The sequence below is a fragment of the Gorilla gorilla genome, chromosome 15, assembly GCF_029281585.2.
Source record: "Gorilla gorilla gorilla isolate KB3781 chromosome 15, NHGRI_mGorGor1-v2.1_pri, whole genome shotgun sequence".
Taxonomy (NCBI): domain Eukaryota; kingdom Metazoa; phylum Chordata; class Mammalia; order Primates; family Hominidae; genus Gorilla; species Gorilla gorilla.
In genome coordinates this window covers 119,182,705-119,206,704 of record NC_073239.2, presented here as the reverse complement: position 1 = coordinate 119,206,704, position 24,000 = coordinate 119,182,705, and the positions used below count along the sequence as shown (strand labels likewise).

At 52.4% G+C, this 24,000-nt stretch overlaps 2 protein-coding genes across 19 annotated transcripts in view; one reads left to right on the top strand and one right to left on the bottom strand.

The window, feature by feature from the left end:
- Positions 1 to 13,586, top strand: part of MOK (MOK protein kinase) — a 75,581-nt gene extending 61,995 nt beyond the window's left edge. For all 14 annotated transcript variants that reach the window (XM_004055725.5, XM_031001966.3, XM_019009897.3 and 11 more), the window contains 5 exons: positions 8,590 to 8,691; positions 9,673 to 9,846; positions 10,542 to 10,656; positions 12,753 to 12,953; positions 13,044 to 13,586. In XM_004055725.5, coding sequence (XP_004055773.1) covers positions 8,590 to 8,691; positions 9,673 to 9,846; positions 10,542 to 10,656; positions 12,753 to 12,953; positions 13,044 to 13,121 — 670 coding nt within the window. In that variant the 3' untranslated portion in view covers positions 13,122 to 13,586. The remainder of the gene's footprint in view (positions 1 to 8,589; positions 8,692 to 9,672; positions 9,847 to 10,541; positions 10,657 to 12,752; positions 12,954 to 13,043) is intronic.
- A 5,527-nt stretch (positions 13,587 to 19,113) lies between these two features.
- Positions 19,114 to 24,000, bottom strand: part of WDR20 (WD repeat domain 20) — an 83,729-nt gene continuing 78,842 nt past the window's right edge. For 4 of the 5 annotated variants that reach the window (XM_004055711.3, XM_019009891.3, XM_004055715.5 and 1 more), the window contains one exon: positions 19,114 to 19,514. In XM_004055711.3, coding sequence (XP_004055759.1) covers positions 19,461 to 19,514 — 54 coding nt within the window. In that variant the 3' untranslated portion in view covers positions 19,114 to 19,460. The other variant, XM_031001965.3, reaches the window with a different exon arrangement.

Genomic DNA, 24,000 nt, shown 5'->3' with positions numbered 1-24,000 from the left:
TGTGGCTATAGTCTAGGAATAGTCAGGGAAGCAGATAATTTAGTTAAAATGTCTCGACCTAATAAGGGAGCTGGGCAGGTGAGGATAACTAAAAAGGAGTGCACAGAAGAATGTTGTCCAAGTTGGCACCAGAGTTGGGGAGTTTTAAAAGGTTTAGAAGCCTGGCCGTCAATACCCACAATTGTGGAGGCAAGGGAAAAGAAGGTAATGTGGAGTGGGTAAGCTCCGTATTGATTAAGAAGGGGATGGACTTACCCTCCACTGTAAGAGTTACCCAAAGCGTCTGTGATGGTCAAGGAGGCTTCTGAGGCAATCGGGTAGTGTTAGTCTTCAGCCGCTAAAGCCGAGAAGATCTGGGAAGGAGTCAGTCAGAGAGCCTTGGGCCAGAGTTCCAGGGACTCTGGGAGTGGCTGCTGGGTGAGTTGGACAGTCCGATTTCCAGTGGGGTTCTGCACAGATGGGACATGGCTTAGGAGGAATTCTGGGCTGTGGGCATTTCTTGGCCCAGTGGCCAGATTTCTGGCGCTAGAAGTAAGATCCTTGGGGAGGCAGTTCTGGAGGAACGCCTGGCCACTGCGGTTCAGACGTTTGGAAGTTCTTGTGTCCTGGAGACGTGGCTGGGGTTTGTCTCACAGTGGAGGCAAGGAATTGCAATTCAGAAATTCATTGCTACTTGGCTGCCTCTACTCTATTATTGTACACCTTGAAGGTGAGGTTAATTAAGTCCTGTTGTGGGGTTTGAGGGCCGGAATCTAATTTTTGGAGCTTTTTCTAATGTCAGGAGCAGATTGGGTAATAAAATGCCTATTGAGAATAAGATGGCCTTCTGGCCCCTCTGGGTCTAGGGCGGTAAAGCATCTAAGGGTTGTTGCCAAACAGGCCATGAACTGGGTTGAGTTTTTATATTTGATGAAAAAGAGCCTAAACACTGATTTGGGAGAGGTCAGATAAAGAAAAAGGAGCATTAACCTTGGCTAAGCCTTCGGCTCTAGCCACCTCCTTAAGAGGAAATTGTGGAGCAGGTGCGGGAGGGCTAGTCTCCCCACGTGAAACTGTAAGCTGGATCCTGTGTGAGGTTGGGAGGTGATTAAAGGATTATAGGGTGGGGGAGTGGAGGCTGAGGAAGAATTGAGACCTGGCTCAGCCTGGCGAGGATTAGCCTGGGGAGGAAGGGAGAGGTCAGATGGGTCTGTAGAAAAGGAGGATTTAAAGGACTCAGAGCTTGGAGTGGAGACTGAAGGAATAGACAGGAGAGAAAGAAGAAAGATTTGGGATGAGTTGCATTGGGAGCAGAGACTAGGGAGGGACCGATGTGTAAAAGAATGCCTGGACGTCAGGCACCTCAGACCATTTGCCTATTTTTCGACAAAAATCATCCAGGTCTTGTAAAATGGAGAAATCAAAAGTGCCATTTTCTGGCTGTTTAGAACCATTATCGAGTTTGTATTGGGGCCAAGTGGTGTTGGAGAAGACACTCAGGTTTTAGGTCAGGCAAGAGTTGAAGAGGTTTTAAGTTTTTGAGAATACAGCCTAAGGAAGAAGAAGGGGGAATGGAGGGTGGAAGGTTGCCCATAGTGAAGCAGGCAAGCCCAGAGAAAAGAGAGGGTAGAGACACAGATAAGGGGGGTGGTGAGCAGCCCTGGGCTGCAATGTGGGTGAGCAGCCAAAGCAGGCATCCCCACGGTTGACTTGCCACCAAGGGAATGTGGGTGAATGACCAAGGCAGGCATCCTCGCGGTGATCAGACACCGATGGAGTGCGGGTGAATAATCAGGCAGGCGTCCCCGCAGTGATTAAACACCAAGAGAAGACTGTATTCCTGAGTCTGTGACTGGTGCTGGAGTTTTGAGTCCACGGATAAAATGTGTCTCCTTCGTCTCTACTAGAGAGGAAAAAGAACTGGAATTGGAAGAACAGGGAGACTGAAGGGTAGCAAGAGAGGCTGGAGAAGAGAGTGAAAAGACCGCTTACCTGATTTGAAATTGGTGAGATGTTCCTTGGGCTGGTTGGTCTGAGGACCCGAGGTTGTAGGTGGATCTCCTCACAGAGTGAGGGCAAGGACACGGGACTGGTCTCCCGAAGGAGTCCTCCTGTCCCGGGTTTCGGCACCAAATGTCATGCGCGTCCCTGTGAAGAGACCACCAAACGGGCTTTGTGTGAGCAACAAGGCTGTTTATTTCACCTCGGTGCAGGCGGGCTGAGTCCGAAAAGAGAGTCAGCAAAGGGAGATAGGGGTGGGTCGTTTTATAGGATTTGGGTAGGTAGTGGAAAATTACAGTCAAAGGGGGTTGTTCTCTGGCGGGCAGGGGCTAGGGGATCACAAGGTGCTCAGTGTGGAAGCTTCTGAGCCAGGAGAAGGAATTTCACAAGGTAATGTCATCAGTTAAGGCAGGGCTGGCCATTTTCACTTCTTTTGTGATTCTTCACTTGCTTCGGACCATCTCGATGTATACTGCAGGCTTGGGCTCAGAGGCCTGACAGTAAGGATGACCTGGAAAGGGCCTTCCCATTTTGGTTTAAGGCTGGTTGGGTTAAGGGTTTTTTTTTGTTTGATTTTTGTTTTTTGTTTTGAGACAGAGTCCTGCCCTGTCACCAGGCTGGAGTGCAGGGCACAATCTCAGCTCACTGCAACCTTTGCCTCCGAGGTTCAAGCGATTCTCCTGCCTCAGCCTCCCGAGTAGCTGGGACTACAGGTGCCTGCCACCATGCCCGGCTAATTTTTGTATTTTTAGTAGAGAAGGGGTTTCACCATGTTGGCCAGGCTGGTCTCAATCTCTTGACCTTGTGATTCACCAGGCTTGGCCTCCCACTGTACTGGGATTACAGGCATAAGCCACTGCGCCCAGCCGGGTTAAGGGTTTTTAGAAAAACATGTTCTCCTGGTAGGAGGGTCTGGTCAGTGAGGCCTTTATGTGGTGTTGGGAGGGCCTGGTGTGCCTGTTTGCAGAGGAGATGGCGGATGAGGGAGAGTGCTGGGAGGTATTCTCCTAATTGAGAATCAGAAGGAGGCCTGTTTTGTAAGAGGAAAGGGCATCCATACATTAATTCAAATGGGCTGAGGAAGGAGGGTGCCTTTGGGCTGGCTCTGACGCTGGCTGGAGCTATGGGTAGGAGGGAAGTCCAGAGCCTCTGGACTTCTAGAGTGAGTTTGATCAACTGAGTGTTAAGGATTCCATTTGCCCTTTCGACTTATCCTGATGATTGGGGTCGATATGGGATATGGAGGTGCCACTGGATGCCGAGGGACCGGGAGAGCTGTTGGGTGATTTGGGAAATGAAGCCAGGGCCATTGTCTGATTGATTGGAGCGAGGGAGACCAAAGCTAGGGATGATTTCTCTTGTAGGGATCTGGGAGACTACTGTGGCTTTTTCTGAAGAGGTAGGAAATGCCTCCCCCCATCCAGAGAAGATGTCTATAAGAGTGAGAAGTAGTCTTGTGTTTTTGACGGGAGGCATGTGGGTGAAGTCTATTTGCCAGTCTTCCCCTGGGAGTGTTCCTCTTAGCTGGTGTGTAGGAATAGATGGGGAATGGAGGGCTCCTTGAGAGGAGGTGACAGAGCATATATGACATTTTGAAGTTATACTTTTTAGTGAGGTAAATAGGTGAGGGGAGAAGAAATATGGGCGGAGGAGGAGATATAGGGGACATGCACCAATATGGAAGGATTGGTGGAGAGATGTCAGGATTTTGTCGGTTTGGCCCTGGGGAAGGTCTAGCTTCTGGTCCTTATCTATCCAGTCTGCCTGGAGGAAGGCTCCTTGTTGTAGTAATGAGGCTTTTTCAGTGGGGGAGTACTGAGGTTGGACTGCAGGGGTAATGAGGAGGAGGGAGGCAGGAGCGGAAGAAAGGGAGGCTTCTTTTGCTGCCCCATTGGTCTTTCTGTTGCCTCTTGAGATTTTATCTGTTCCTGTGTGATGTCCCCAACAGTGTATAACTCCTGCCTCAGTTGGGAGATGTGCGGCTTGAAGGAGTTGGTAAATAAGGGGGCGGTTAGTGATAGGGTCACTTTGGCAGTAAGGAATCCCCTCTCTTGCCAGATGGTGGCGTGGGAATGAAGAATGTGATATACATCTTTGGAGTCTGTGTAAGTGTTGACTCGTTTGCCTTTGGAAAGGGTTAGGGCTCTGGTGAGAGCTATGAATTCTGCTTTTTGAGAGGAGGTTCCTGGAGGTAGGGGCTTAGCTTCAATTACTCGGTCAAGGGAAACAACTGCATACCCAGCAATTTTGGGGGAGCCAGTGGGCCCAGAAGGGGGGCCATCTATAAATAGCTGGTCATCGGGGTTGGTGAGAGGCTCGGAGGAAATGTTAGGAAAGTGTGGCTGCAGGTGATCTAGGACGTCAGTGCAAGAATGAGTAGGAAGGGAAGAAGATACAGAGAGTAAGGATGCTGGGTTGAAGGGAGCACTTTTGGCAAGACCGAATTCAGGATTTTTGATAGAGGGCATGGAGTAATTGAATCCGGAAAGGAGGGAGCCTCATGCTCGGGAGGAGAGGATATCCTGTAGATTATGAGGACTGTAGATGGTGGTATTTTGACTGAATGTTAGTTTCCTGCTTAGAGCTAAAGTGGCCGCTGCTGCTAGCATTCTAAGACAGGTTGGCCATCCTCTGACTGTGTTGTCTAACTGTTTAGAGAGGTAGGCTACAGGGGCAAAGGAAGGAGGGTCTCCTTTCTGTTGCCCTAAGACACCGAGGGCTACTCCTCATCTTTCGGCAGTATAGAGTGTGAGAGGTTGGGAGATACCAGGTAAGGACAGAGCTGGTGCAGTGACAAGAGCGGTTTGAAGTTTGCAGAAGTTGGGGAGTATGTTACGCGAGGGATTTAGAGGCTCACTGAGAGGGTCTTTGGCTGCTTCATAGAACGGGTGAGCTAGGAGGGAAAAGTTGGGAATCCATATTCTAAAAAAGCCTGCTAGGTCTAGGAAGGAAAGAACTTCGCTTTTGGAGGAGGGCGAGGGCAGATTATCTATTAGTGCTGCTAGGGCAGGGGTCATAGCCCGGGTCCCAGGGGAAAGTTGAACTCCTAGGTAAGTTACTGTGGAGGTGGAAAGTTGAGCTTTGGAGGGGGAGACTCTATACCCTTTGATGGAGAGAAAGTTTTAAGAGAGTAACTGTGTGAGTTTGAGAGTCTTCTAGAGAGGGGCTGCAAAGGAGAAGATTGTCCACATATTGAAGGAGACGGCTAGGGAAAAGGTTTAAGGAAGTGAGATCTTGAGCTAAAGCTTGTCCAAAGAAATGAGGGTTATCTCTGAAGCCTTGAGGGAGGACAGTCCAGGTTAGTTGTTGTGACTGGAGGGTGTCAAGGTCGGTCCAGGTGAAAGCAAAGAGGTTTTGGGAATCAGGGTGCAGGGGAATAGTAAAAAAGTCATCTTTTAGGTCAATAGCAGTGTAGCAGGTGGTGTTGGAGGGAATGAGACACAGAAGTGTATAGGGGTTAGGGACTATGGGATGAATAGGAAAGACAGCCTGACTGATGGCTCGGAGGTCTTGCAGGAGTCGGTATGAGCCGTCTGATTTTTTAACCGGGAGGATGTCGGTGTTATATGAAGAACGTGTTGGCCTAAGAAGACGGCGTGAACAGAGCTTGTTTGTGATGGGCTGTAAGCCTTTTTGGTGGGTTAGGGAAATAGAGTTTTTGGGGATGCTGGGAAATTTACAGAGGTCTTTTAACTGGATTTTGATGGGGTCATGGTGAGCAGCTAGGGAAGGGGTGGTGGTGTCCCACCCTATTGGGTTTACAAAAGAGGTGGGAAGTGGGTACTGGGGAGAGGGGTCAGGGGCTGGACTCGCAGAGAGGAGTAGGAGGGACTCCGGTTGAGGGAGGGAGAAAAAGGTGATAGAAGCTTTGAATTTGGCCAAAATTTGAATTTGAATTTGGCCTAGGATGGGGGTAGGGCAACGAGGCATGATAAGGAAAGAGTGTGAGCAAACAGTATCAAACAGAGAGCAAGTAAGGGGTCTGGTGGCGCGTGGACGCAAGATGAGTCCATCAGCCCCCACAACTGAGACCTGAGAGGGATGGGTGGGTCCTGAAACTTCAGGCAAAGCTGAGTAGGTGGCCCCGCTATCAATTAAAAAAGAGATCGGCTTACCTGCTACTCGCAGAGTTACCCTGGGCTCCAATGCAGTGATGGCAGATGGGGCCGGGGGCCCTGGGCCCGGTCAGTCTTCAGTGGCTAGGCCGAGGAGCTGCGGGAATGCAAGCGATTCTTCACTTTTTGTCTTGTTAAAGGGGTGGTGGCTCTGAGGAGCAGGCTTGTCTGTCTGTTGAGAGGACAGTCGGACTTCCAGTGGCCTGTCTGCTGGCACACTGGACAAGGACTCTTTGGCACTCGAGGGTTAGGATACGCCCATGCCCAGTGGCCTTCTTTGCCACACTTAAAACAAGGCCCGGAGGGTTGCTGCTATCGGGTCTTTTGTGCCCTTGGGTGATACGGCTGGGTTGATGGACAGCCGCTGCTAGAAGCTGGTATTTAGCACGATCTCTTTGGGCTTTATCTAATTTATTTTGCTCATCCCTGTTATTAAAGACTTTGAAAGCGAAGTTAAGGAGGTCTCGTTGTGGGGTCTGAGGGGCATCTTCAGCCTTTTTAAGTTTGCGCCAGATGTCGGGGGCAGATTGGGAAATAAAATGGATGTTAAGAACAATAGTTCCTTCCCGGGAGGCGGGATCGACACGCGTGTATTTTTGGAGAGTCTCTGTAAGGCGAGAAAGGAATTGAGCAGGGTTTTCATTGGCCTTTTGGGAGATTCCTTTGAGTTTTTCGAAATTTACAGCCTTATGGGCAGTTTTGTTAAGGCCTGCAATGAGGCAAGTAATCATACGATTACAGGAGGTCTGGCAGGGGCCTGTGGGTTGATACGCCCAGGTACGCTCTTCTCAGGGAACTGCAGCGGCCCCTACTGGCCTAGTAGGATCTTGCCGATGGAGGTCATCGGCATGGGCCTGGGCTGCAAGCCACACTCTTTCCTTTTCTTCCAGAAGGAGGGTAGAAGACAAAATAATATAGAGATCATGCCAAGTAAGTTCGTAAGACTGGGTGAGATATTTAAATTCTTTGATATAAGTGTCGGGATCGGAGAAGGACCTGGACGTTTCTCAATTTGGGAGACATTAGTGAGGGAAAAGGGGACGTGGACACGGACCATCCCTTCGGCCCATGCCACTTCCCGGAGAAGAAGCAAGGGAGCAGGCTGCTGGGCGTGTTGGGCTCGAGAAGGAGTAAGGGGTGGAGATGGGGAGGACTCAGAGTCGGAGGTGGGGTGGTTGGAGAGAAGGGGAGAGAGAGGTAGAGCCGGAGCAGAGGCATACGGTGGGGGGTCATGCTGTTCCGGTGGAGGATTAGGATGTTGTCGAGGAGGGGAGAAATCAGCGGGATCAAAGAAGGAGAAGTCGTCCACTGGGGCTATTGGGATGAGGGGAGCAGGAGGTGAGTCGGGTTTGGAGCAGGCGAGGAGAATTTGAAAAGTACAGCGGGACTGGCAGAGGGAGGGATGACTACAGAGAGTAAAGAAAGCCTGAACATGAGGAATCTCAGACCACTTCCCACTGCGGTGGCAAAAGTTGTCTAAGTCTCTGAGCACGTCGGAATCGAAAGTGCCATTTTGAGGCCATTGGGAGCCATGGTCTGATTTGTATTGAGGCCATGTGGTGTTACAGTAAAAGATAAGCCTTTTAGGGCAGATTTCTGAACGGAGGCCAAGAGTATACAGATTGTGTAGGAGGCACCCAAGGGGGGTAGTTTTAGGAGGAATAGACTGAGAGACTCCCATAGTGAATGGAAGGGAGGCGGGTAGAGGAAGAAGAGACTGCCGGTGACGTCCCCTTTCCCGCGGAACTTGTCAGGAATAGAGGAGGTAACCGCCGTGTCAGGCGTCCCTGAAACGGAGGAACCAGAGGCCTGGAGGCTGGAGGAAGCTCTTGGCCCAGCGCTGGGTCTTTCGGAAATGAGAGATGGATGGTCAAGAGTTCCAGGGAATGGCAACAGTCTCTTTTTACTCACGCTGGCGGAGGCTTTGATGGTAGATGAAGTCACCAGCAATGGGAGAGTCTAGGAGATTCTCTGGGTCTTAGGCAGGTTCGGGGAAGGGGAGATTGGCCAGGAGAGGGGTGATAGGGGAGGGAGAGAGAGAGAGAGAGAGAGAGATTGATAGTGAGCGAGTCCTGGCCAGAGTCTATCCCCCTTCCCGGGTTTCAGCACCAGAATGTTAGGTCAGCCGAGAGAAAGGAAAAATTGACCCAAAGTCAGGCAAGCAAGTTTTTATTAACCTGCCACCGGCCGCTTAACAGTCAGAGGAAGCAGCCCCAAGCTTACAGATTGAGGGGTTTATATTGGGGAAGGGAGTTTGAGGGAGTTCTTCGGTACGGTCACATCCCGGGGTTGTTTGCTGGTTAATTTTGCCACATATCACCTTGTGATGTTTATGGTAGCAGCTAGATGAACAGCAGGAACTTACAGAAGGGTGTAGGTAAAGTTTGTTTATGCTTCCTACAATCTCCCCTTGTGCGGTCCAGATGGTTTGTAATTGGTGAGGTCTGCTGGCTCTGCCCTAACACTGACCACAGTGCCCCTTGTGCCCTTCCAGTCTGCAGCCCCTCTTTCCTGGAGTAAATGAACTGGACCAGATCTCAAAAATCCACGATGTCATCGGCACACCTGCTCAGAAGACCCTCACCAAGTTCAAACAGTAAGTATTGTGTTCTGAGAGTGGACGTGGACTCACTCCCCTGCTAGGACCTGCAGCAGGGCAAGCCCCTCCCTGTGCCTCCCTCAAACCCCTCTCACGAGCTCCTTTGGCCGACTACAGGGCTTCAAGTTCACTTGAGGGCCAGTGAGTGGCTGCTCAGACAGAGCCCATCACTTTAAGTGGTCTCAAAGGTGAGCTCTTCCTTGAGCATCACAGAAAGATTTGTCACAGGCTTTCTGAGGGCTGGGGAGTCAGGCTGTGTTCCCTGAGTAATTTAAACAGGACTTAGAAGCCTTTGGGTGGAAACGTTCCCCAAGCACAGAGCATAGGTGGTGAGGGCTTTCTGCAGCCCTCCACAGCCCTGCTGGCGGGATCGACGCCTGGAAGAGGTGTTCCCGGACTCTTAGGGTCATTCTGATGAAGCTGAGGCTGGGGAGTTGGGACTTCCCAGGGAGGGCCTGTGGGCTGAGGGGGCAAGTAGCACCCAGCAGCCCCCACATCCCAGGGAGGGAGAAGGTGGCAACAATTTTGGACTCTTCTTTTTTTGTTAAATTTTATTTCATTCTTCTCATGCGGGAAGGTGATATTAATCTTTTATAGGAAAGGTAGTTTTCTTACACTTATAGCATAACAGATCCCCCCCTTTATAATAGACTATTTTTAAATAGATTTTTTTAAGAGCAGTTTTAGGTTTCCATAGAGCCCTGTCCCCACGTGCACACAGCCTCCCCTGTCGTCAGCACCTGCCTCGAGTGGTGTGTTTGTTACGGTCGATGAACTGTGGATATCTCATTACTACACAGAGCCCATCATTTACATCAGGGGTCCCTCTTGGTGGTGCACGTTCTGTGGGCTGGGACAGGTGTAGACTCTGCAGTCGTAAACCATTCCCCACCACACAGGGCCCTTAGTTGTGACAGTGGACCGCCGGTGCGCTCGGTGACAGCATGACCATTTATTATCATTGGGTTTTTAATACAGGTCGAGAGCTATGAATTTTGATTTTCCTTTTAAAAAGGGATCAGGAATACCTCTACTGACAACCAGTTTGTCCCCACAATGCCTCTCCCTCCTGCACGCAATGGTGGCCTATGATCCCGATGAGAGAATCGCCGCCCACCAGGCCCTGCAGCACCCCTACTTCCAAGAACAGAGGTAGGCACTCTCGTGGCTTCGGTGGGGCAGATGCGGGGCCTGGCAAATGAGGCCCATGGGCACATGGTGGGGCAAGGGACTTCCCTCTGGAGGGCCCCTGGTTCTTGGGAATCGCGCTCTCTATCCTGAAGAGTGGTCAGGGCCTCTTGGGGCCCACACCGTGCTGCGTTCTGGTGTATCCTCCCCAAAATGAGGATGTTAGCAGCTCCATGGCAGGAGAAAGAGGGGTTGATGCCAAGGCTACAGGTAGTAAGCCTTCTAGAAGAGCCTGGTGTGCGGCCCTTGTAAATGGTGTGAACAGGATGCATTCTGAGATGGTAGAGCACTTTGGATGTCACCTGGCGCTGGAAGTACCTGCTGAATGTGAATCTAAGACCTGTCTGCCCTGAGGTCACCTAATTCCGGACCTCTGGACACTCCTGTTTGCCTAACTGTGGAGGTGACAGTTTGATCTGAAACTGCGAGTCCCTGGGTAGGCAGCGCTTCTGGTTCATGGAGGCAGCTCTGTTCCTGGCCCAGAGACTGTCAGGCTGAGACAGAAAAGAAAAAAAAAAGGCTCCTGACTACAGCTCAGGCGGAAGAGAAGAGCTAGTGACAACTCACACAGTAGACAAATTGGAGACAAAGAAGCCAATAGGCCGTGTGCTCTGCGGGCTCTCAGTGGAGCTGCTCCATTCTCTTCTCCTTCCCCGTAGGAAAACAGAGAAGCGGGCTCTGGGCAGCCACAGCAAAGCTGGCTTTCCGGAGCACCCTGTGGCACTGGAACCACTCAGTAACAGCTGCCAGATTTCCAAGGAGGGCAGAAAGCAGGTACTAAGCGAAATCGGAGCCGGAGACTGCCTAGTTCAGCCGGGACTGGATGCCCTCAGGTGGCCTGTGTCTCTCTCAGGAGGACGCCACCTGTGGAGGCTGTGGCAGACCACATTGTCAGTCAAGGCCTGAACAGCATGCGAGTTGATGGCTCCATGTGTTGGGACATCAGGGACCCCAGTTCTATTTGCTCAAGCCCTTTCTGCCCCAGTAGCTAAGAATTGATGACGAATATCCCATGTGAGCAGGCCCAGAGAGGGGATGTTTGCATGAACTTTTGTGTCTGTCCTGATGACCATATGCAGGTGCCAGGTTCTATGCCAAAGCACCGTGCAGACATCGCCCCTCAGAACGGCCCTGGAGGGAGGCACCAAGAAGATGCAATGCTGGCCCAAGTCACCCACCCAGCCAGTGACAGGCCCCAAGTCCTAGGCCCGAGTCACCCACCCAGCCGGTGACAGGTCTCAAGTCACTGTCTCTGCCTGGCTCCAGATGAGCACTTCGTCCCATCAGCAGAGGCTGTGCACATTTTCGGTTGAGAAATGCCAGCTTCGCTCCTCAGTGCCTTCACCTTCCCACCTACCGTGTGGCATCCTAGCCTGGTGCAGCCCTGTGTCACCTGCTGGCAGGGTCGCACCAGTCTCCCAGTTCTGGGCTGGCACCCCAACAGTGTGACAGTGTGCTCTTCCATCATTCATCTGTTCGGTCGTCCGTACGTCACTCGCTCCTCCCAGCCTTTACTGAGTGCTCCCTGACCGCTTGGGAGCTGGGAACCCAGAGCTGCAGTCAGGCTGCTCTCCAGAAAGCCAGGCTCCTGTGTCCCGTTGGCCCCCCGATTTGACAGCTCCACTTGAATGTCCGAAAGACAAACTTGCTGAAACCCCTTCTCCTGATCTTTCCCCAAACGTGCTTTTTCCCTGTGGCTTCCCATGGCCTTCCCTCCGGGGGAGGCAACTCCATCAACTGCCCAGGCCCCCCGTGGACCCTTCCTTCATCCCACAGGGGCTTCGCCTTCTTGCCTCCTACATCCTCCTCACCTTGCCTACGTCACCACAGATGGCCTCCTCACTACTGTCCCAGCTCTGCCTCCGCTCCCTCCTGGACAGAGGGTCTGCTTCAAACCCTTGATGTCACTCTTGGCCGGCATTCACCCAAGTCCCCACCCTCAGTCACATCCGAGGTCGGCATGCTTTTCTCTAAGGGCCTGATAGGAAATATTTTAGGCCCCGTGGCCGTGGGGTGTTCGTTACACTCCCCGCTTTGCTGCAGTGTGAAATGAGCTGGAGGCAACACATGAACCACATAGGGGCTGCATTCCAGTAGAACTGGGGATACTAAAATTTGAATTTCACATAATTTTCACATGCCATGAAACATTTTTTTTTCAATCATTAAAAATAACCGGGTGGGTACGGTGGCTCACACCTGTAAACCCAGTGCTTAGGGAGGCCAAGGTAGGATCACTTGAGGCCAGGAGTTTGAGACCAGCCTGGGCAACGTAGGCAAGACCACTGCCCCACCACCCCATCTGTTTTAAAAATTAGCTGGGTGTGGTGCGTGCCTTTGGTCCCAGCTACTTGGGAGGCTGAGGCAGGAGGATCGCCTGAGCCTAGGAAGCTGAGGCTACAGTGAGCCAAGATTGCACCACTGCACTCCAGTCTGCGCTACAGAGCAACAAACACCGTGTCTCAAAAAACAAACAAACAAACAAACAAAAAACCCCAAATGTAAAACCATCCTTAGCTCACAAGCCACCCAAAACCAGGCGACAGGCAGATCAGGGTGTGAGACCTTGGAGCTAGAGCAGGAGGCAGGAGGCGTGGGCACCACAGCCCGCGAGCCCTTTGCCACCCGCACTGCTCAGCTTGCAGTCGGCATTCTTCAGGTTCCCCCTGAAGGTTTGGCCTCCCCTGTGGGACTCTAGTGGGCAGCCACTCCCTTGGGGTGTCTGGGACCTGGTGGATGTGTCCCAGTCACATCTTATGGTCAAGAAATTGTATTAGGCAAAAGCAGTACAAAAGAGCCTCTTTCGTTTTTCCTAATTTCCATAAAGCAGAAAGCGTTTTATGTCCAACTGGCCTCTGTTCTGTTTCAAGAAACAGTCCCTAAAGCAAGAGGAGGACCGTCCCAAGAGACGAGGACCGGCCTATGTCATGGAACTGCCCAAACTAAAGCTTTCGGGAGTGCTCAGACTGTCGTCTTGCTCCAGCCCCACGCTGCAGTCCGTGCTTGGATCTGGAACAAATGGAAGAGTGCCGGTGCTGAGACCCTTGAAGTGCATCCCTGCGAGCAAGAAGGTAGCGCGGAACCAGCTTCTCTGACGGCGCTGCCCTTCCACCCAGCCCAGGCCGCCACTGAATTCTGTGTCTGTAATTTTTCTTTGACAGACAGATCCGCGGAAGGACCTTAAGCCTGCCCCGCAGCAGTGTCGCCTGCCCACCATAGTGCGGAAAGGCGGAAGATAACTGAGCAGCACCGTCGTCTTCGACTTCGGAGGCAACACCAAGCCCGACCGGGCCAGGCCTGGGCGATCTGCTGCTGAGACGCCACGGAGGGCTGGGGTTGCGCCTGCGTCCGTTTCGCGCTGGCCGGGGCTCTGGGAGCTGCCCTGCGCCCTGCCGCACCCGCGGCCCGCGCAGCTGCCTAGGATGTTCTGGGCTAATATATTTGTAAAACCACCGCATTCTAGGGTTTTCTTTGATTTTCGTTAAGAATTTGGGGCAGGAAATACTTTGTAACTTTGTATATGAATCAAAACAAACGAGCAGGTATTTCTGTGATGTGTTGGGCGTGGTTGGAAGGTGGGTTCTGCGTGTCCCTTGCCAGCGCTGCTGGTCAGTCGTGGAGCGCCATCATGTCTTACCAGTGACGCTACTGACACCCCTGACTTTTATTAAAGAATAAGCTGTCGTTACAGTATTGCATTTTAATGTTTTCCGAGTCCAACATGTGTCCTTACCAGCCATTCCTTTATTTTAGCTTTTGTGGGCACACGAGGGGAATTGGTTTTTTGGGGAAGACTTTGGTGTGGCTTAATTTTTTTTTTTTTTTGAGACGGAGTTTCGCTCATTGCCCAGGTTGGAGTGCAATGGCGCAATCTTGGCTCACTGCAACCTCCACCTCCCGGGTTCAAGGGATTCTCCCGCCTCAGCCTCTAAGTAGCTGGGATTACGTGCATGCACCACCACGCCCGGCTGATTTTTTTGTATTTTTAGTAGAGACGGGGTTTCTCCATGTTGGTCAGGCTGGTCTCAAACTCCCGACTTCAGGTGATCCTCCCGCCTCGGCCTCCCAAAGTGCTGGGATTACAGGCATGAGCCACCGCGCCTGGCCTGGTGTGGCTTAATTTTCATTTGAAGAACCATTCAGAAAGGAACACACACAGGCGTGTCCTCGGAGCCCTGTGTGCTCCTCAGTGACCAGCCTGGCGAGGTGGTGTGGGGCACAGGGCAGGCCTGAAGGGTCTCTTCTGAGCATAGGCTTCAAGGTGACCACGTTGTCATTTTAGCTCCTGGTGCTCAGCTGTCTCTGGGGAGTATGGAGCCCTGCCCCCGGCCTGCCAGTGGGTGCTTTGAGCTGTTTGCTGAGTGCCAACAATAAGTTGGGCACCTTGTGTCCTAGAAAGAGAAACCTGTTTCCGCATGGGGATGGGAATGGGAACATTGCAAAGAAACCGTGGCACTGGCCGGGCTGCTGGGCACAAGAAAAGTCCTAGTAAGTCCTCTTGTTTATCTGGGAAAGTAACTTAGTAATTGGGTCTTCTTTCTTTTTTGTCATCTTCCCAAACTTAAGAGATATTTTTGAAAAAGGCTAAATTTCCCAGGCTAGTAGTGTTTAAGCCTCCTTGTTCCCCTGTTGAGACAAATCTGTGACACCCTTCCTTCACGTGCTCTCCAGTGGCCCTGGCCCCGGCCCCAGCCCCAGGCCACCTGACACCACAGCGGGGCCGCAGGAGATGGACCCCGGGCCACGCGGAGGGAGGGCAGGCTGGAGGAGGAGGAAAGGGCCAGGAGCGTGGGGCAGCGAGTCCGTGGGCACAGGTGCCCGCTCTGCACCACATGGGGGCAAAGGAACCCAAGAAGAAGGGCAGATTCCAGTCCGGAAGTGAGGCTTGCCGTAATGTTCCAGAGCAGGGTGCGGTGCAGGCCTTTCCCCGGGCTCCTTTTAAACCCATTTGAGACCCTGGTGCAGCCTTGAGGGCTGCCCTTGCTGTAGGGGAGGTGTCTGAGCAGGGGGGTGGTGCCGTTCTGCCTCCACAGAGGGCCTGGGAGTCCCAGGGGAGTCGGACGCCAGGGCCGTGGGCAGAGCCCAGCAGCAGGGAGGGCTGGGGGACAGAAGGCTGGGGAGATGGCTGTAGGGGGGGCGGCGTGCAGGTCACAAGAGAGGGACCTGTGGGTAGGGGAGTGGTGGCTAGGAGGGCCATGCCCTGTCCCCCGGCCTGGCTTCAAGGTCAGGCATGTTAACGGATTGAGTGTGTACTTGGGAAACGTGTTACTCCCTTTACGTCTATAAAATATGAAGGGAAAGTCTTTACAGTTCTTCTGCAGGCTTTTTTGAGAAAGCAGATGTGGTCTGCAGATGCCGGTGCCCAGGACACCAGCTGCCCTGTCCTGACTGTCACACTCCTCGTGGTGGGGGCAGCGGGGCTGGGGTCCCTCTGGAGGCAAGAAACAGTCCCTAAAGCAAGAGGAGGACCATCCCAAGGTCCACCACTTGAGGCCCTCCTGGTTTAGTTAGACTCGGGCGTAAACGCTCTGAAGCAGTGTCGAGCCCGGCACGCCAGGGCCCAGGGCAGCTGGGCCTCCAGGCTGGAGGTGAGCAGGGGACCAGAGCCCAGCTCCACAGGCCCCCTCCATGGAGGAGCGGCGGGGTTTGTGGCGCACAGCAGGGTTCCCACATCGGCTTCCCAAGTCCAAGGGTGGAGATTCCGAGGGTGATGATTTCCTACAGATTTGGAGAAAAGGGAAATCCTGCCAGCCACCCTTGGACTTCCCGCCCTGCACTTGGCCTTTGCACCTGCCTGCTCTTGGCAGGAGGCGCCAGGGTCCCCAGGCCGCTTCAGCTGCGTGTGGTTCCCTGTGTCTGTCTGGGCCCTGTGATGGGGGCCAGGGCTGAGGGCAGAGGGGCCAGGCTGGCTCAGCCCATAGGAGGCCACCTTGCCCTGCTGCCGGGGCCCTGGCGGGGCCTCTGCCACCCCAACTGGAAAGCTCGTGAACCCTGGCTGGCCGGATTATTTCCATTCTTCTGTGCAATGCAATTGAAGCGCTTGAATTATCCCCACAGAACCCAGAACGGAAGCGAGGATGAGGCCTCAGCCGTCCTCCTCCCCATTCAAACACGTTCATCCCTCAACCCTCTGCTGAGCACCTGCGTGCTGCCCGGCCACAGTGTCACCCTTCTTGTGTGAGCCTACCCTCATCCACCCACCTCACCCTCCTGACCTTAAAGAAGACACCGGGCAGAAGCACAGGGGAGCCCAGTCACACCCCACACTGGTGGGGGCAGGCCTTGCAGGGAGAAGCAGTAAGCAGCCATCTCCATCAGCCATTTCCATCTGGCAGTCAGACGTGCACGCCTTCGTGTGACAGGCGGCAGCAGTGCGACCGTGACCTCCCATCTCCTGCTCTGCTGTCCCCACACCTGCGGTGCAGCCAGCCTGCCACAAGGCAGCTAGAGTCCAGCTAGACCTACCCCTGGCACGGCCGACCTCTTCCTGGCTTCTTCTGGGCCTAATCCCCATGCATTCTCCAATGCCAGAAGTGTAAGAAAGTGCAAGGCAACAAGTGAGCAAACCCAAATCGTACCAGGGAAGCTAGTCTTTCCAGGGCACCTGAGTGAGGGCATGACCAGCCTTGACGCTGCCTCGCTACCATCTGCCCAGGGCCTGCTGAATGCTTGAGTCCATGGTGACAGTGGTGGGAACAGTTACGAGGCAGTTAGTTAGATTTTGGAAGTCATGTTGGCCCACTTGGCTACAGAGCAGTCTTAGGAACAGCGTCATAAAAATATTTATTCCTGACACACATGCATCTGGAGTAAACTGGGGCGTATCTGACAGCGTTAGTACAGTGATGGCCAAATGCAAACTGCATTCCAGAACCAGCGAAGGGTGACAGACTGGGCCGAGGCAGAGCTAGGACTAACCATCTCGAGTGATGCCATCTCGGGGCCAGCAAAAGTTTTGGACACGGCTGGATCATCTGACCAAACTGCTCAAATCTTTACATCATTATTGTCCTGGTATTAAATTTCCACCTGCCACTTCCCACAAACAGGAGACAGAATAAGGAGATGACCAGGAAGATGGCCGGATTAAGAATTCTAGACTTGGCCGGGTGCAGTGGCTCACACCTGTAATCCTAGCATCTTGGGAGGCTGAGGCAGGAGGATCGCTTGAGCCCAGGAGTTTGAGACCAACCTAGGCAACATAAGGAGACCCCCATCTCTACAAAATATCAAAAAACTACCCAGGTGTGGTGGCACACACGTGTGATTCCAGCTACTCGAGAGGCTGAGATGGGAGGATCACTTGAACCCAGGAGGTTGGGGCTACAATGAGCTATGATCGCACCACTTCATTCCAGCCTGGATGACAGGTGAGACTCTGTCTTAAACAGAAAATAATTCTAGATTTATTTTCAAAAGTAGTTCCTTCTGCCTTCCAAATACACCCGCAGTTCACTGTAGCTGTTTTGGGCCCTCCTGGGTTTGGCTTCCTGTGTAACTGACAGCACCTAGCAATCAACACTTTAAGATGACAGAAATACCAAAGTACCTAAAACATGCTAATATCTTATTTTAATACAGAGGTCACTCTGCATGTGTCTAATTCATCCATTCTGATGCTTTCATTTAGAACAGCAAGTCTTAATGTCTTGTATCATTTCTCTTTCTAGAAAACTCACTCCATAGTTTATGGCCCCGTGATCCAGAGTCCCTGCTGGGGCCTTCGAGTGGGGCAGGCTGAGAACTCAAGCTGTAACTAATGTCTCCTCTGAAGAAAACTAAACCGAGGGCTGAGCTGATGTGAAGTTTTCCGTGGCTGCATTCATACAAATGGTGAAAATGTAGCATACCTCCCCTCAAAAGCCTGAAAGTAAAGACATGCCCCCAATTTAATGTGATGAATTAGAGAAATAGGTTTCAGACACTTCATGGTTTAAAGTCTCACAAAATAAAGCTTTCAAAGGATCCAGTTGTATATGATTTTTTAAAAAAATAAACATTCTTCTGCTTGGTAGCTGCACATTCTGTTGGGATTCCAGTAACTCGCTGAGCAGGTGTGGGATGCCCTAAACTCAGATGCTCACGAGCTGGTTTCAACCAAGTAAGAAAAATCTCAGGTAAGGCCGGGCGCGGTGGCTCACGCCTGTAATCCCAGCACTTTGGGAGGCCAAGGCAGGCGGATCACAAGGTCAGGAGATCGAGACCATCCTGGCTAACATGGTGAAACCCCATCTCTACTAAAAATACAGAAATTAGCCGGGCGTGGTGGCGGGCGCCTGTAGTCCCAGCTACTCGGGAGGCTGAGGCAGGAGGATGGCGTGAACCCGGGAGGCGGAGCTTGCAGTGAGCCAAGATCGTGCCACTGCACTCCAGCCTGGGCAACAGAGCGAGACTCCGTCTCAAAAAAAAAAAAAAAAAAAAAAAATCTCAGGTAAACAGTGTGATTAGCTAGTTCATGTCCCATGTTCATACTCACTGTAGAAACTACGTTATGTGTGGTCACAGGCTTTCAATGACGAAAGAAGGACTCGGAGCTCTATGGAAACGTGATCCTGAAGCCCTGTGCAGACGTGCAGCTGCCCACAGTGGCCACAGACAGCTGAGGCTGCGAGGCGACCACAGAGCCCAAGCCCTCCTGAGCCATATTCTTGAACAGCCCGTCTCAAGTGTGACTGATAAGGGGGCTTCAAGTAACATGGGGTGAAAAAGACAAAACAATTCCATACCAACCAGTTCAACCCAAATGTACAGGACAAACTAAGCCAATTTAACAGAAGATAAACAAGCGGTATATTCAAGATAGTTTTAATAGTAACTTTTTTTGTGAATTAGAAATATCACTCTTAAATGATGAAAATTACTAGTGAAGTAACTATTTTCCCCAATTGCAGAATTACAATATTTATACATATAATACAGAGTTGATTGCATTGGAAACAACAGTTTATTTTACGTAAAATAAACGTCAACAGGTAAAAAGGGCATCTTCACGCCGCACCTCAGAGGGCCATGAGTCCTTACACCCACCTGCAAAGTAACTTTCCACCAGCGTTCAACTATTTTTAAGTGCAAACAATTTTTTTAAAATCTGTGATTGCAGCGTCTGTCTTCCTGAATTACATTACATCAGAAAGTAATAGTTTTCTCTATGAGTGCATTCAAGGTTGTCTTCTGACCACCTAAGGTATAGAAAAATCAGTGCAAAAACAGTGAAGCACTATAACAGCTGAATTTCAGGGGATTTCTTGTCCAAGAAACATTTTATTTTACACTATGTATATATGTATAATATATATATATGAAATTTAATTACATTGAATTTTAGAGTAAAAAGCAAGAAAACTCCATTTCTTATTTTTTACTGCAGCCCCAAAAGACCGGTTTAAAATGGAAACAACTTTGGGTGAGCAGCGGGAGCACGGCGCCGCACAGTGAGCCGGTCACCGTCCACACGGCTATCGCCGATGTCCACCGCCTGAGGTCCGCCGGCTGGCACGGCTCAGGCACGGCTCGGAGCTCCTCCTCGTCACTCCCTCGAGTCCGAGTCCCGGGAGACTGTGCGCGCAGCAGTGAGGTCGCTACACTACAGTTCCACCTGGAGAACTGGCCTGGCTTGGGGATGACAATGAGCCCTGCAAACAAAGCAGTCTACATTAATCCAGCAAAACACCGGACAGGCGACAGCCACCATGCGCGCCCTCCGCCAGCAGCTCCACGTGGTCAGAACTGGTGCTGTTGATGTGGAAGCCAGTGTGGGAGCAAAGCCTCCACTTCATCTATTTAATTCCTATCCAGATCACTGCGTTGCATTCCTAGAGAACTGGAACCCTGCTGGGTGCAATACTGTGGCCTCAATACCGTCCAAGAGAAGGGCGGGCAGGGCTGGCCTTGCCCTTGGGGGAGACAGTGGTTTCTCAGCACCTGAGAACAGGTTCTTTGGAGCTTTGCTGACCCAAAGGTGCAGGTGCCTCGTGGGAGGTGTTCAGCGCCTTCAGCCAGGGTCGAGCCCAGGGCACCGCAGTTCTGGACCGCATACCCAGTCCCTCGGAGCCAGGGGTTGTCTCCAAGGATAGAGTTCAGTGGCACCTTTGAAAGGGCATCCTCTGCTGGGGGGTTCTTGCTTTGGTGGGTGGTGTGACCGTGGCACCCCCTGGCTGTAGCTGTCCACATGTGTAGGCCCCACAGGTAGAGACAGCGGGGCCCAGGCCGAGGTCGGGGGAGCCCCAGAACAAAGTAGTCTTGCCGTGAGGCTGCAGCTGGGTGTGGAGAAGGGATGTGGGGGCCAACCCACCAGGGTCAGCAGGAAGAATGGGGGGGGGGGCATCTGGCTCTTCAGGGCGGCTCCTGCTGAGAGGCTCACTGTCGGGGGCGGGGGCGGGGAATCTCACCCAGATTTTGCAATACTGGTGTGACCTTGGGTAAACCTAAGAGGGTTTAACCTCCTACACAGCAGAGTACTTCCATTTCTTTGCATTTACTATTGAGCGGCAATTACATTACGTCAAGGTATGGCGTTCATTTATGAAGAAGAACATTAAGATGGCGACAGTGCAGCCCCGAAGGTGCACATTTTCAGCTCTGGGAATACAACTTACCCTAAGCTGTCATGGAAGAAGGCTTCGGCTGATGAGTACTGTTTACAAATGACAAGCCTTTAACTCAAGCTGACATTGCTACCTTCTCACACATTGGACTTGTGTGGACACAAATGAGGGTGACAATCGGAAACTGCCCTTCAGCCTCGCCCACACCCTGCTGCCGGAAGCCTGGAAGCAAGCTGTCCCACTCAAGTCATTTCATCCCGTTTCTTAACTTCCACCTGAAATCTGTTCACCTAGACAAGCTCAGGAAGCAAACGGAATGTGGCAGCTGCCCCTGCTCAGAGTCTATAGGAGTGCTTTTCCTCTGGGACCCCTGAAAAGGGACAGAACCCTGTTTGTACTTGTGGAGGACCCCGCAAATGCCCCATACTTCTGGCTCAAACACATCAAGGCTGTGGAGGAAAGCTGGGCAGCAGGTTCCCGACCCCACTTCCGCAGACAGTCTGGAGGAAGGAAGCCTCTCACACAGGACACTCTGCCTTCATCACCACACGCACCCTAAGAAAGTGCTTTCCACAAGCTATGTGGTGTCCAGGAAGTGACAAATCTCCAGAACCAGGAGGTCCCTTCCCCCCGGCAACAGAAAAGTCATCTACTCCTGGCAGAGGGAGAAAGTGGTGGTGACCCAGCCTGGGGACAGACGGAGAGGGGCCACCCTCATCTGGCAGCCACAGAGTCTCCCTCCCCTTTCACGGAGTGCCAGGTGGAGGTGAGTGCTGCTCCAGGTAGGAGGCAGCCCCACCCACAGGAAGGTGGCGTCTCTACCAGTCCTGTGTTAAGTTTAGCTTCCCGGGAGGACGTTTAACAACTTAAAAACAAGTGACAGCCAGCCCTGTGGGAGGCTGAGGTGGGGAGATCACTTGAGCCCAGGAGTTTGAGACCAGCCTGGCCAACATGGTGAAACTCCGTCTCTACTAATACAAAATTAGCCGGGTGAGGTGGCGCACGCCTGTCATCCCAGCTACTCAGGAGGCTGTGTGGCAGGAGGATGGCTTGAGCCCAGGAGATGCAGGGTGCAATGAGCCGCGATCCACTGCACTCCAGCCTGGGGGACAGAGCAAGACCCTGTCTCAAAAAATGAAAAGATAGATAATAAAAACAAGTGACATTAATTTTAATTTTTTTTTTTTTTTGAGACGGAGTCTCACTTTGTTGTCCAGGCTGGAGTGCAGTGGCACAATCTTGGCTCACTGCAAGCTCCACCTCCTGGGTTCAAGCGATTCTCCTGCCTCAGCCTCCCAAGTACCTGGGACTACAGGCGCCTGCCACCACGCCCAGCTAACTTTTTGTATTTTTAGTAGAGATGGGGTTTCACCGTTAGTCAGGATGGTCTTGAAGACCTCCTGATCCACCCGCCTCGGCCTCCCAAAGTGCTGGGATTACAGGTGTGAGCCGCCGCACCCGGCCCATTTTAATATTTTAACTGAAGATGTTTCATATAATATTCAGCAATATAAAAATTACTAATGACTTTTTTGGTAAGAAGCCTTTGAGGTGTGCTGTGTGGTTGACACGTTGTGGCACTTTTCAGGTTGGACTGGCCCCAGTTTACATACTTAGTGGCTGCAGGTGGCTTGTGACGGCCATGAGGGACAGCCCCCTTCCTTAGACTTCCTCTCACTGAGTGTGAGGCCCCTGAGGACTCGGCTGCTTTCCATCACTCCCAGGGGAGGGCGGCTGCTGAGACGCAGAGGTGGCGCAGCCACCAGACTGCCAGAGCCTGATGTTGAGGGACACGCTGCTTCCGCCAGCTGGTCCCTACAAAGCCGCGCCCCTAGAAAGCGACCCAACGCGAGGGCTGCAGGCTTCTTATTCTCCCATTAGCACAAAACAAATGCACACTCATTCTCCAGTTTCTGCTGGCTAACGCCTTGATGCCAATTGTGGTGGCAGCTGGGAGCCAACTAGAACCACCTTCATGCCCTCCACTGTCCCACTCCACTGGGCCCAGCTTCCAGAGAGATCTTGAATCAACCACCCTCAAACCTGTCCTCCTCTCGCCTTCTGTAGTCCATACTGGCGTAACAGGGAACTGGGGGTTCCCGTTAGCAGGCTTAGCCCTTTTGATGTCAGCCCTGGTTAACAGTTCTTTTAGAATGCATCACCATGCAGAGAATGTGCCCATGATCAAAACTCAGGGTCCCCACGCTGCAGCACTCAGGAAGCAGGTTGGCCACCGGTGAAAAACCCAAGAGGACCCCAGGGTGCTTGACCAGGGACTCCCTGGAGCCCGCCCGTCAGAGCAAAGGGGAAAACGGTGGTCTCTAAGAGGAGTTAACCGGAAGGCGAAGCGAAGGCCCAATGGGCCCGGCCTCCAGTTCTCCAGCAGTGAATCCGGCAAGCCCCAGGAGACAGTCCTGCAGGCACAAGCCCTGGAGTGTGCTGGGCCTGCTGCGGCCCTGCGTTGGCATCAGTGCCAGGCATGCCCAGAAGCAGGGGGTGCGACACAGCACTCCGGGTGGCAGGGAAGGGGCCTCGGCGCCCTGCATGCAGCTGAGGACTTGTGCAAGTCACTGGACCCTTCATCTTGGCACCCGTCACTTGCTGGAGATGGACTCACTTTGCCATGATGAACACTGGAGGCAACAGGAGGAAAAACGCCACTCAAAAGAGAATCAAATGAAAAAAGTCACCTTGTTTCTATCCGCCTGTGATTTAGTCTAAAGATTATCAGGTGGTAGAAGAGGAAGACGAGAAACAGACACCTAGGCCCCCATGGAAGGATCCCGGCTGCAGCTTCCCTCGAGAGCACAGCGGGAGGCGCGTGTCTAAGCGTGGGGGATCCACTGCCCAAATGGCCATCCGTGTCAAACTCCCAGTGACAGGGACCCTGCTGCCCCAATCCGCCTGCTCTTCAGGGAGGGAGTGGGGTTTTACCCTGTCCTTCTGCTTCCTCTTCATGGGAGAAAAGGGGCAAGGCCCGGCCCAGCCGACGGAGGACCTGGCAAGGGGAGCCCGCCCATGCTTCACCTGTGCTCAGCAGCGTGCGGGAGCTGCTGGGCTGTGCACCAGAAGCAGGACAGCTGGCAATTCCAGGCTTTACCAGTTGCCATCAGGCAAAGGAGTTCCCCAGGCAGAATCTGCACGGCGTCCCATCAGCCCCCACGCCGTGAGAGGAACGGGGCAAGCCTTGGCTCTAATATTAGTCAGCTGCTTGGCTCCCCGCAGAGTCACTGTTTTATTCCCGCTAGAGACTTCAGTTCAAAATTAAGTGATAAAACAATACTCCAGCTCTTGGTTTGGATTTGATTCTAATTTATAATACTAAGTTAAGAGAATTACACCTTGTTGCACCAGAATATATATGAAAAATATTTTGGTTCAAAACAATTTACAATAAAGCAGCAAGGCTATGTTCCTGCCCCTGCAGGTGCTGCTCAGACTGGAGATTCTGACAGCAAGATAGGACTGTGAGGGCCACAGGCCACGTCAGAGAAAGGACATGTCCTGAAGCTCTGTCAGGCCCGGGACGGTCTCCTGGCTCTGGGTTCTGGGAGGGCTTCCCCTTCCGACCCCC